The sequence below is a fragment of the Gopherus evgoodei genome, chromosome 6, assembly GCF_007399415.2.
Source record: "Gopherus evgoodei ecotype Sinaloan lineage chromosome 6, rGopEvg1_v1.p, whole genome shotgun sequence".
NCBI classification, from domain to species: Eukaryota; Metazoa; Chordata; order Testudines; family Testudinidae; genus Gopherus; species Gopherus evgoodei.
Window position 1 is genome coordinate 58,786,076 of NC_044327.1, and position 13,647 is coordinate 58,799,722.

At 38.2% G+C, this 13,647-nt stretch overlaps 1 protein-coding gene across 3 annotated transcripts in view; it reads right to left on the reverse strand.

Annotated features, from left to right (window-relative positions):
- The window catches only part of PRDM6 (PR/SET domain 6), a 90,379-nt gene that overhangs the window by 21,117 nt on the left and 55,615 nt on the right, over positions 1 to 13,647 (reverse strand). For all 3 annotated transcript variants that reach the window (XM_030567801.1, XM_030567799.1, XM_030567802.1), the window contains exons 4-6: positions 7,870 to 7,997; positions 4,049 to 4,173; positions 571 to 913 (exon numbers count right to left, since the gene is read on the reverse strand). In XM_030567801.1, coding sequence (XP_030423661.1) covers positions 571 to 913; positions 4,049 to 4,173; positions 7,870 to 7,997 — 596 coding nt within the window. The remainder of the gene's footprint in view (positions 1 to 570; positions 914 to 4,048; positions 4,174 to 7,869; positions 7,998 to 13,647) is intronic.

Consider the following 13,647-nt stretch of genomic DNA (forward strand, 5'->3'; position numbering starts at 1 on the left):
AGTGGCATCTGTTTTCCTCCACATCACTAGGGGAGTAGGTATTTCCTTTTGACAGCTTTCCACGATTTATGGGTTTGCATGCTCTGAAGAAAAATAGTACTAAGCAAAAAATTCCAATTCATTACCTCTTAGTGCTTAATTAAGTTTATACACACATTGCACACTATAAGTGAACCCTGAAATGACTATGACAGCCACTGAACAGCAAGTTATATTATCTTTGGGAGACAAAGAGACTTTTGATTATCTTGACCTCATTTTTTCAGCCATAATATTAATAACATTTCTTTTTGTTTTGTTCCCTCTAACAGATGTACCAAACCATTCTGAAAACAAGATTATATTTTTGGATATTTCCTTTTGTATGTACATTTAGGTACCAAATGTTTTTACAAATTGTGAAGTTAAGCAATAGCCTTTATCAGCTTACTTCACACAGCCATAGATGTATTATGTTGTACAGGCTCCTCCTAATAATGGTTTAGTTTTTGAAATAACAATCTGATAAAAGCAAAAAGCAGAGGGTCTGGCTATCCATCAATACAGAAATAAAGAGTACCCGTGTTTTACCTGTCAGGGTTCTGCGTACACACGTGCATCTGTAAGAGGATCCGCTGGGTGAAAGTCTTAAAGCATTGCCCACATTTCCAAAGGTGCCAGTCACTGAACTCAGAATTTAATTGGCTCGTTGACGTTGGGCTTGCAAGAACTCGCTGGTTTTTGACATTGATCTGGTTAAATCCTGACTCGATAGGCCCAGACTTATCCAAAAGAGAGAAATTTCTGCTACATGGAGTCTGTGGAAATACTATGGATCGCTGTGGTGTGGCAGGGGGGAGTTTGCTACTTTTGTTAAATGGCTGTAGGGCGTCTGGTCTGGACATGGCCTCCATTACAGTTGAAGGGACATTCACTGCGAGAAAACAAAAAAAGTAAATAAGATCTGCTTTACTGTTTCCTAAAACTAATACAATTTGGGGAGAAAATAAAAAATATTCAAAGTCTATTTTCCACTGACTAGATTCAACAATTCACTGTTATTATAATACATATAAAAAGGGCTGGAATGAGACTGCGAGCTGAATGGAGAAGCTGGTTCTGCCATGTAGGAAGTTATCCGAAGAGAGATTTGAGACTTTGTAATGGTCCAGAGAAGAGTGACAAGAATGGTTAGAAGTATGATACAATAGGATTCACATCTGAGAGAAAATTCTGCAGGTCTTACACTATATCAAATTTCTGTGTTGCAGAAAACAGACACAGCAGTAGTTCCCTTAGCCTATCAATGGGCAGTCACTAAAGGACAATATTACACCCTCATTTATACACACAAAGCTTGTACACTACAAATCAGTGTCTTCAGTGTGATTGCTTGCATGATTAAGGCTAGTAGGATTTAGTTCATAATGAGACATTGCAAAATATATGCCTAAATATCTTTGTACCTCAGTTCCCCACCAATAAAATGGGATTACTAATACTTCCCTACCTCACAGAGGTATTGAAAAGATAGATTAATTAAGGTTTGTGAGGCACTCACGTATTTTGATGATGAGCACAATGCAACACATGAGAAAATAAAATTCTGCATTCAGTGCAGCATTTGCAAGTTGTACAGTAAATGAGTCATGGGGAGTCACACACATAAAAGAAATATTCGAGATCTGCCTCATTCCTTGAGCACTGTCCATCTTGTGCACTGAATGAGGCAGGGATTCTGTGGAAAAAATAGTATGTCATCATGTACTTAAAGACTGTACCATAACGCACAATGGCACATGGATGTCTTAAATTCTGGTGTTTCATAACTTCTGAGTGCTTGAATTTGCAACCATAACATTCTTTTAATGTAGCATTTGGGGATTTCTCTCTCTCTCTCTCTCTCTCTCTCTCTCACACACACACACACACACACAGAGATTTACCTTCTGAATACAAATATGTCTAGTTGAGATACAGTAGCAGTTTCGAATGGTCTGTTTAATGAATAATTGTTACTAATGTCTTAATAGTTACTGAAATTAAAAATACTGAAATAAAAAAATGCAATACAAATCCATTTTGATATGGTACTGTAAATTAATACAAAGTTCCTTTACAAAATTATTTTTAATGTTTCCTCAACCAAAACAAATATGGTAATCCATGTTATTTAATTTATTTATGTCTAGTCCTTTCTATCTTGCTCTTCACTGTACAATCTGAGGGCCTATTTTATGAGTAGAGTTACCTCCAGTAGGATGTGCATTGCTTAGGGTGACCAGCTGTCCCGATTTTACAGGGACAGTCCCAATTTTGGGGTCTTTTACTTATATAGACTTCTATTACTCCCCATCCCCTATCCCGATTTTTCACATTTGCTGTCTGGTCACTCTAACTGCAGTACAGTTTTTAAAACACATCCAAACATTTTAGGTGCATGGAAAAACATGTGCAGTAGAGCCCGTTATATGTAAACTTTTCTTTTCAAAACTCTTTTCTAAGTTTCTCTGTCACACAAGGGAGACTTAATTTAAAAAAAATTGTAAGCATAAAACCTCCATCAAGAGATTCAAATAATGAGGTTTAAGAGCTAAGTAATATTGTCACAGGTTATTGTGGGTGAAATTCACCCTTGTGCAGAGAAACAGCACAAGGGCTATTTTGAGGGTTTAAGTGACTCTGAGGTTATGCATAGGCCTGGTGCTGGCCCTCTGCCCAGAGATGAAATTTTCCCTTTCTGTCAGTCTCCCTAGCTTGTGGATGAAACTCCTTGGTTTCCCTTGTAGCGAAGCAGTGAGTGACAATATTTAAAGATTTAACTGTGATGGGATTTTGTTCACTGTATCGTTTTTTTTAAATGATTCTGTAAAGTAAAACTCACAGAAATGAAAATGATTTTTTTTAGTGTTAAACATTATGGCCAGTAATTTAATGTCTTTAAAACTTCTCTCAAGTATAAGAGATTTGAAAACTCCAGATGAAAAAGAATGTTTATTTTTGATCATTTAATCCCTGGTCTCTTGCTGTTTTATTGCTGCCTGGTTCAGTATTTAAGTTGCTAAGAGACCCAAGTTCATCTCAGTATAGCTGTTTAAGTATCCAAGTATTTGACTGAAAAAATCTAATATAAAGTTGATTAGCCACTGGCAGCCACAGGGTCATTTTGGCCAATGTCATTCAAGCTTTTATCATTTGCTTCTTCTACCGCATAGACACACATGGCTATCACAATGGAAAAGAGTTCCCTGACGCAAGCTGAAAGAAGGGAGAGAGAGAGTGAGAGTGACACACACACACACACACTCTCTCTCTCTCTCTCTCTCTCTCCCTCCCTAGGAGGTGCTGAGCACTCTTAATTCCCACTGAAGACAAGTAACACATACCACCTTGCATGACTGGGTCTATGATATAAATGATTTGCTTTTTTTAATATTCACAGTAAAATAAAATGGCAAGGAAGAGGAATGAATCTAACTGGGGATAGTTGTGACAGGATGGGGGCTCCATCATCATATCAGGTTATTTGTAATTAGCCTTTATTTAAAGGGACTAGCATTTTCTCTAACCACAAGGACCCCATCTTTATGGACAGTCAGACTATGCCTCCATCAACACATCCCACACTAATATGATGAAGCAGCATTGACAGTGACTGGAAAGATCACATTATGTCATCTTTTTGGCAAGAGAATAAATCCTATTATAGAACTGGCAACTAGAGAGAGGGTTGAGGAAGTAAATAAAGAATAAACTGGCAATAAATCCCTAGTCAGGAGGGATTTCATATCTTGCTATGCCATGGGGGGAAACCTGCAATTTAGGTTTCAGTCCTGCCCACCTGTAGGTATGTGCATTTGTAGGTATGTGCATTTTACTCATATAAGTTGTTCCACAGACATCATATATCTTAAGGATTTTCAGAATCAGGGCCTTATTTTGTAATTGTCCAACTTACCTTAAATAAATATCCAGGATTTACTTCATACTTCTTAAGAAACACAAGGAACAAAACAGATTAACTGTGAAATATGCATTATGGGCATATAGTTAGAAATAAAATACTTACAGTTTTCATCCTGTGCAATACACTGTAAAGGGATTCCAAAGAAAGATGTGTAGCTGTCATTGTACCACACCAGCAGTTCGGTGCCTCTGGGGATATCTATACAGGCCCTGTAGAATATATTTGACCTAGTCATAACAAACAGAAAAATAGCCTAGTTTAGGAACAGTTAGCACTCCTTTTACCATATGCACTATTATGATGGAATTCCACTGCTCTGGAAGAATTTCTGCAAGTTATCCCAAAAGAATAGCTCATTGATTAGCTACTTTGTAACTAAAGTAGTTTAAGCCCTAAGAAAATGTTTTACAAAACGTAGTAAGCTATTGCTGTTGCAGTGTCCCTTTTGAAAGACATTTTAAGGGAGACAGGTTTTTTTGTTTCAAAAACATTCCAGTGTAGAATTTGGAATGCAAACACTGCAGCATTGCACCAGTGCACAAGATCTAGAAAATGGGACCGACTCAAAACAGATCAGTTTATTTTCACTATCCAAACTGAGGGAAACTTCAAAGATACAGTTTAGATGATAAAAAATAAATAGATAATAATTCTTTTAGATTTAGCAAAGTGCTGTTAGTAACAGAAGTGAAGATTTTTTAAAATACAGAAGATGATTTTTAACGTATGTCCTCATATTTCCTTCAGTCTCACAACAGAACTATACCTCCCAAAAAAGAGAGAACTAAAGTTGAATAATATGGACTTTTGGTCCAGAAGAGTCCAGAAAAGAAGGGTTGTAATGAAAACGAGTTACTGAGGAAATCTTTCTCAATATGAAACATGGGAACAAGGTTGATGGCCCCGCAGGTAAGTATGATCTAGTATTTACCATAACTGAGAATCCTTCTGTAAGTTCTATCCTGATCTCACTTTGAGTTAAAGGACTCAAGTAATTACAGTGAAGTTAGAGTTAGGTGCAAAATCAGTGTGAGATCAGAATCAAGCATCTAGAAGAGGAACTGAAAATCTTATTGGTTTGTAGTAGCTTTTTGCTTAAGCCTGGTATAGTACAGTAAAACACTCTTATATGAGATGGATAGAAATTCAATACATATAAGAAAAGCATTCCACCCTGCCTGTACGATTACATACAAAAATGATATAGTCAAGGTACCAAGAAAGGACCATTTTTTAAAACAGCTTGCATAAGGCAGAAAAATATCTCTAGACTTAAAAAAAGTTAGACCTCAACTGGTTTTCTTAGAGAAGAATTGCTACAAATGCTAGCCTGAAGTTCAAGATAAAAGCATTTAGGGTTGGTAGGCTTTAAATTTAGCCTTTCTGTAAAGAATTTGCCGTAGCAGTGCAATTTGTTTCTTGTACAACACTGCAGACATAAGGAGAATCCTTCACCACATTTTTCATGGCAGTGAGAGATGCACTTGTCAACATATTTTGTCACCGCAAAGTGGCTCTTGGCAACAGGATCATAAAGATCAATAAAAAAGTGCAGATTCTCAATATTTTACTAGCAGCTGCAAAAATTTCATTTATCTTGTTATTTTCCTCACTTACTGCCACCCTGTCTCAGGAGGGCACTGCTAGCTAAGCAAAATGTTTTTCTCAACGTTCTATGAATATCTGACAAAAACTCTTGCCTTCATGTCTCTCTCGCTCCTTCTCTCTCACTTTCTTACTCTGCTCCTCTTTCTCGCTTTCTCCCAAAGCTGTACATGTTATTAATTCTTTCCACTGTTACATAAAAATCAAAATTGGAGCCATGCTATAAATCACCAGCATCTCCTAACTTGAGAAAAATCAAGTCTACTTTGTACTTCACCCTTGTAACATTTCATCTCTCAGTTTGGCTTCCCTTAATATAAACACAGCAGCCCAGCAAATGAATGTGCTAAAACCAAATGACACACTTTGCCGCTGAAAGAGCAGAACTGTTTTTGAGCAATGGGTGGTCTGTGAAGCTTGGAGTAGGCCGAAAAAAAATGTGTAAGGGTACACCGTTCCTTACAAGCGTACAGAGCTTCCAAAACTCGCAAAAATCTCTGCATGCTGAAGTACATCAAAGGGATTGTTCCCTTTTTGGATAATATTTCCTTTGCTGACATGTATTTAGTATTGTGGTTGGATGACTCATAAAGATAGCTTCATGGCGTCCAAACGCAGTTGAAGCAGAACACATGCCAACAAACATTATTGTCAGCCTCAAAATAAAAACAAAACGTTCAGCTAAGGGTCAATCAATCAAGAGTGCTTTGAAGAAAATTCCATTTAGATATTACAAATCATAACAGAATGAATTTAAACCAGCTGACTTTCTGTGAGGAGGATGTCCATGTACAATAAAAATTAGACCGGTTTTTCAGTGTCCAACTTTTCTATTTTCTTACACTTGGCTTCAGTCACTGGTGATGGATGCCAGTTTTTTAAATTGTGTTTTTGTAGTTCATTTTACAAAGATCTGAAGTAATCAAAAACAGATCAACAGAGGGAACTCTAAGTAAAAGCTCCATCATGAAAGCAGAGTTGTAAAATGTACTTAATATTGACAGATGTGTAATGACTTTCTCATGCCCATATTTCATTTATGTTTTTCATCTATATGTATGTATACACACACACACACACACTCTACACATAGTTCACATACTCAAACACGGTTGTCTCAGTGGTTCATAATATACCTGGACTACCAACCAAAATTGTTCTTTACAACACAGAGACGACCTTAATTTAAACAGACCATTTAAAAAATGAACCATCAAAATTATAGCTAAAAATATAAATATTTAAGACTACAATAAAAGTTTGTAATAATATAATAAAGCACTGTCATATATTCTTCTTTGAATTGTTACTGTATTTTGACAAGGGGCCAGAAACAAAGTTGAAAAATGCTATTGGGCCCTTTTATCATTGCTAAACTGGCACCCTAAAGGAAAATCATCAAACTGTGTGTATTTTTCATTTTTGTTTGCATTCACATTTGTTAAAATATTTAAAATATTATAAATAAGTTTAAAACCCGTCATTAAAAAAAAGAAAACCCAAAATAAATAGCCAACAGCAGGAGTGCTCAGCTTAGTTCCCAAACATTCTTTGATGTACTTGCTATAACATTTAATAAAGCCAAACAGTTGCTTCTGATTCTGAAGGGGAAAGATTTGTTTATGGCTGAGATCATATATTTATGTAACACATTTTCTAGGTTTTTTCCTATTGTTTGTAGGGGGAGAAATGGGAGCCATAATTTCTTTACACATTCTGTTTTACATTCTCATTTTTATTTTGTTATAACCTTCACTTGCTATTGACATCATAGGCATAGGCCACAAGACCATCTTGGCTGACAGGTGCATTCAGCTGATGCATATTTGGGTCATAAATGCCCAATGATTTTCCCCAAACAGAATTTTGAACACTGAAGTCTGATGTTTTCATTTCAAATGAGGCCTTCTCCACGTCCGTCTCCCCTAACATAATTATTTATTGTAAGAGAGGGACAATTCTTCAAGCAAACTACTCTTTCCAGAGCAGTCTACTGAGACTACTCAAAGGATGTGCAGATTGCTTTGTACAATGTGATCTGCACACATTCCTCTTCTAATGACATAGGGTTTAAATCATCAGGAACATCAGTGAGATCAGAATCAGCCCTGTAGTAAGTGCTCTCAATGATGTCCCCCTCCTCAGCTTTTGACAACCAAACTTAAGAGCTCTTAAATCTACACTACTGAGTTTGCACTGTACAAAATGAAGCCATTCAAGAAAGCCCAACAACTGTTTGTGAACTGGTGATAATTACACTTCTGATTTTTCATTTCAAGGACTTTTTCTTGCAGTGAATAATTCAAGACATACTTTACCTGTACTGAACTACTGTTAGATTCTGCTCCCCACAATGCCTTGCACATCGGATATACCTCATCCAACTTGACTTACTGGGTTCCCCGCCATCAATAAAGTGCTGCAGTGTCCCATCTTGGTCATATATCTGGAGGAGAGGTCAGAAGGTCAAGTAGTTAGAATGAATCATCAGCAATCATTTTCACTGCTTTGCCAGTGTCTCTGTGTGCCTGTTCCAGAAATTTATTGCCATGAGATTTGTCACTGCTTATTGATGCCCTTAGAAATACAAATGGAGTAACAGAGCAATATTTTTGGTGATGCAAGTTTATCATGTTCCTCTTATCAAGCCAATCTTTTTATATTAAACATATTTGTGGTGTCTCAAAGATGTGACCATGTTTCCCAAAGAATATTTAACCTATTTTTGACAGGCCAGCCTTAAATAATGAACTGCCAGATAAACAAGAAAATCTGGATGTGAAGGCTGCATTGAAATGGCTGGAACAAGTGAGCTAGGGTTAGTCATTCCTAAACATCTAAAGAAGTGGGGTTTTTACCCATGAAAGCTTATGCCCAAATAAATCTGTTAGTCTTTAAGATGCCACTGGAGTCCTCGTTATTTTAATCCCTAAACAAGGATCACTTCTTTCACATTTTAAATGCAGCAAAAGCTTGTACTTCAGGGCAGGATGGTATAGAGTATAACACAGCAAATACTAATCAATTGGGGAGCCCTAAGATTAATAGTACTAAAATTAATGGAAGTGAAAGGAGAAAGAGTAATTAAAAGTACAATTTTTGAGGTAGCAAATGAGAAATCAGTCTTGAAGGATCTATGTTTTCTTAAAGATGACATCTCTGCTAAGGACAGGAAAACCAGTCTGAGGTTTACAAAAGAACCCCACTGCCCTCTACTTATTGTGTCCTCCTAGAAACAAAAAGAATCAAACCTCTTTGGAGGCTCTGCAATATTAGGCTAGCTTTTAGTTCTCCACTATTTTTCATACACAGATGCACTGGGATTGGGATTGGATCCAGAAGACCTAGACTACAGTGTGAGAGCCTGTTCTCACAACCTTTATAATCAAATTTTGCAAAACATTTGGACAGTTTGGTTAAGTTTCAGATCGGCACTCAAACAGTTGGCTGCTTATCCAAACCAAACCTGATCGCCAAATCTGTTGAGATTGCCTACTTACTAATTCCTGTCCCTTTAAGAGCACTTTCTTTCATGATATGCTTGCAGAAAAACATCTAAGCATACTAAAAATAATCTGCCCTTTTAAACATTAGTTCAACTAATAAAACAGGGAAACGTACATATATTAAATTGAAGCTTTAAAAAGAAAACACATCATCAATTCCATAAACTCCATTTTATGTTGGCAGGATTGATCCAGAAATGATATTAAATAAATCAATGTAAATGTGTTTCAATCATCATTTTAAAAAACCAAACTGCTTTTAACCATGCACACATTAAATGCACCAAACAGGGCCAGTCAGCAGTAACACAGCGCCCTATCACATGGGAGATATGAGCTTACAACCTGACCTTGTTTCTTTGCTCCTGGTTGAGAAAGGCAGGGATTTCTTCAGAGGCAATGTATTCATCATTGGGAGATGATGAAGGGGAAAGTGAGTCTTCTACAATGACCCATATAAGTTATTTATAACTGGAGGGCCAACTAATCCAAGAGCTAAGAAGTGATGGAATAATTAGGTGAATATAGCAGGAATCCTCAGGGCTTTAAGGGTGTCTCAGAGGAAGAAAGACCTGTGTCTAAAAAGGACAAGTATCAGAGGGGTAGCCATGTTAGTCTGGAGCTGCAAAAGAAGCAAAGAGTCCTGTGGCACCCTATAGACTAACAGATGTATTGGAGCATGAGCTTTCATAGGTGAATACATGCATCTGACGAAGTGGGTGTTCACCCACAAAAGCTCATGCTCCAATACGTCTGTTAGTCTATAAGGTGCCACAGGACCCTTAAAAAGGACAAGTAAATGTTCTTGATGTTTTTCATTTGTTGTTTTTTCCATGTGTGGTACCTTGTTATTAACTAACAAAAACATGAACTGACATCCTTTTTCATATAAATACATGCTAATTTATTGTACAAATATAGGCAAATATCCTACAATGAATAAAACTTATGTAACGGAGAGGGGAAAGTTTTACAGGAAATGTGCCCACAAAGAGAGGGAGAAGGAAAAATTAATGACTAACAGTGTTTGGCTGGAACCATCTTGGCAAAATTTGTCTAAACAGTTTTTCACATAATGCTTATATATTTATTTATTAAAGGTATTTATATGGTGCCTTGCATAGCAACATGGCTTACACTGACGCAAAAATAAAATCCCATTCATAGAGCTAATATCCCCCTGTAGGCCATGAATTCTAAAAGATAGAGATGAAAAGGATGAGAACAGCAGACCAGGTGAGAGGGTAAATGGACCCAGCATTCATAGATAAACATGGACAAATAGAGGCCTTTCCACACTTTCTGAATATGACCAGCTAGAACCTGCCACTGAGCATGTCTTGGTACCAATTCACTCAAGCTTCACTCTTGAGTAGAAATAATCCCCTTTATAAAACAAAAATGAACTGAATTATAGCCCTCATCCAAAGTGAATTGGACTTCCACTGACTTCATTCAGCTTTGGATCAGGCCCTGTAACTGTTACTTCATTTTACTGCTGACTTGTACCTATGATTTAACTTTCTGTATGTCTCCATATTGCCCCACAGCTGTAGAAGCAATGTCTATAAAAGCAGACGGGAACTCTAAATTGGGCAAAGTTTCATAACTCGGCTAGCTTTTCTTATGTTTGGGAGACATCACAATTTCTCTATCATATTTTCTATGGGATTAATGGCAGGGAAAGGAAGGGAAAATTGCTACAAATGTTGATTACCTGATGTTCTGTTCCCTCACCAAAGACAACTGCGTCTTCCCCATTTCAAATGAACCCACAGCAATCCTATTCCCGTTATGCCACAACCAAAATCTACAGTGCCCTGAAGCAGAGGACCTTTAACAGTAAAGCAAGAAGGACATTGCTACATTATCTATTTGTTAAATCACAAAACCCCAGCTGAGGTCTAAAATTCACTATATCATTACATTTTTGTCTAACTCAAGCAACAGGTCTGACAGGGAAAAAAGCATAATCAGCTATAATGTAGAACATTTATACTTTAACACAAACTGTGAATGGAGCTACTCTGGCATATTATATACATTTACACTTTTTACATATTATATACATTTCCCTCTATATTACACATACACATATGCATACTATGCCTGTAGCGAAGCTAGCCTTCTAATAAATTGCATTTACCTTTGACTGGTTTGGCTTTTCACTTATCCATCCCTTCTGGGATTACTTTTAACAGATTCCAGAAGAAGCTGCCATGCTGAAAATAAGGTATTCTTTCCCCAACTCCGGCTGGAGAACCCACTTGCCTCCTCTCTAGGTCCCACACCCCTCCTCACCCCGTGCTTTTCCCTGATATGAGCAAGGGAGTGGAATCCAACCAATTCGTCTCCCTCTTTCTCCCCAGGTTGTTTCTTTCAATCAGAGCTGGGAGCAGCATCCAACCTGCTTACTGTCTTTCCTTCACTCTTCTGAGCCAATATAACTGTTGATTTCTTGTGAGTTTTGCTAATAAGCATCACGTTAACATTTCCTATCTTTAGTCAGTTTTAATTTATCTTAAGTAGTACACTGAGCTATTGGTACAGTTCAGATACTGAAAAGAGGTTATTGTATAAGGGTTATTTATATGGTACGACTTGTTCCTTGTTTATTAATCTCTATGCAAAAGGATATTGATGTTTTACAGTTAAAGAGGTTATATAGTCAAATTTAAATGCAAAAATGTATGATGATTTTGCAGTTATAATCCCTTGGTTTCAGATTATCAGATGTCAACACTTTCTTGTCCAGAGCCAGAGTATAGGTCAAAGTGGAAGAGGGCTCTATTGAAACTATTGAAAGTAATCTCTTTTCTAATTTTTATAGCCCCTTCTCAAGAATACCGCCTTCCAACATTTAGGAATAGACATAGTGAGTAGCAGCAGACTATGAGGTATATGAAGGGCAGATGACCAACCTCTTTCCAGGTTGCCATCAGTGCTGCTACATAAGCTAAATGTGTTCTGAGCAGGATATAATGGAGACAACAACTAGACAGTTGGTGCGCTGAGACTGCTGCTTCTTATCCCAAATATAAATGTTTCATCTACCCTGTTTGTTTTTCTCCGCTTGTTTTTTGGCATATGCTAAGGTTGTACTCTCTTTTGGGGGCAGGTTTTGTCTTTTAATTGCTTGTATATACAGCCCTACACAATGGGGTCTTGATCCTTGAGTGCAGCCTTGGGGACAACTGCAATACTATAATAAATCATTATTAAAATAAAATAATAATAATAATAGTCTTCTCAAACTAGATAATATAGCATATAAGTGATCCTTGAAAAATCTATGAAAAATGGTTACTAAGCAAAATAAAAAGCTACTGTAACCAAGCAGTTGGGTACTATTTAGAATATGCAGGGGCATGCGCATGAATTTAAATGTGACCGCTTTTGGAGGGGCACATTAAACACACACATATTATACACATCAAACCACATCAGTGCACATGAGTACACCATATGCATAGAAATAAACAGCAATACACTCACCATTTCAACAAAAATACATGCACTGTGCAGGGCGGCTCTAGGTATTTTGCCGCCCCAAGCACGGCAGGCAGGCTGCCTTCGGTGGCTTGCCTGCAGGAGGTCCCCGGTCCCGCGAATTCAGCAGCAATCTGCGGGAGGTCCGCCGAAGCCATGGGACCAGTGGATCCTCCGCAGGCATGCCACCGAAGGCAACCTGCCTGCCGCCCTTGCAGCGACCAGCAGAGTGCCCCCCGTGGCTTACCACCCCAGGCAAGTGCTTGGCGTGCTGGTGCCTGGAGCCACCCCTGGCACTGTAGAGCCATCTGAATAAATGTATCCACAAGTACTTGGTGTGGTAGGGTCACATCGCTCCTCCAGCCCTGGAACCGCATCAGAGAGAGAGAGCGAGAAAGCCGCCCTCTCTCTCCCTGCTGCAGTCCCGGGGCCGGAAGAGCTCTGTGTTCCTGCTTCCCCTGCCTCTCCCCTCCCTCTGTGTATGCCCCTGAGAATATGTGATGTACTAAATTTAAATGAGACCACACACCTCCCGCTTGGATCAGACCCCCCCCCCCCGCCTGCAAAACAAGCTGATGTCCTAGGCACTGCCACAAAAAATAATAATAATTAATAATAATAAATGAATAACGATATGCCAGACAATATATGGCAAATGCATTCAGAAAACTCTGAATCATTTTCACACAGATGCTGCCATCTAGGCTCTTGATTAACGGGTGGGCACGGAGGGATAGCTCAGTGGTTTGAGCACTGGCCTGCTAAACCCAGGGTGGTGAGTTAAATCCTTGAGGGGGCCACTTAGGGATCTGGGGCAAAAATCAGTACAAGTTGTCCTGCTAGTGAAGGCAGCGGGCTGGACTCAATGATCTTTCAAGATCCCTTCCAGTTCTAGGAGACAGATATATCTCCAATTATTATCATTATGCCAGGTACATGGCAAAATACCTCTCCAGTGTTGTTGGATGTACTAGGTCCTGAAGTGCCATAGTAATTGTAATGGCAGGTTGAAATTTTGGTGGAGCATTTCTGCACAGTGAGGCAAGCTAGCAGTGAAGTAGTTAAATACAATTTCACAGGAAAGACAGTGAGGGGAAAAAA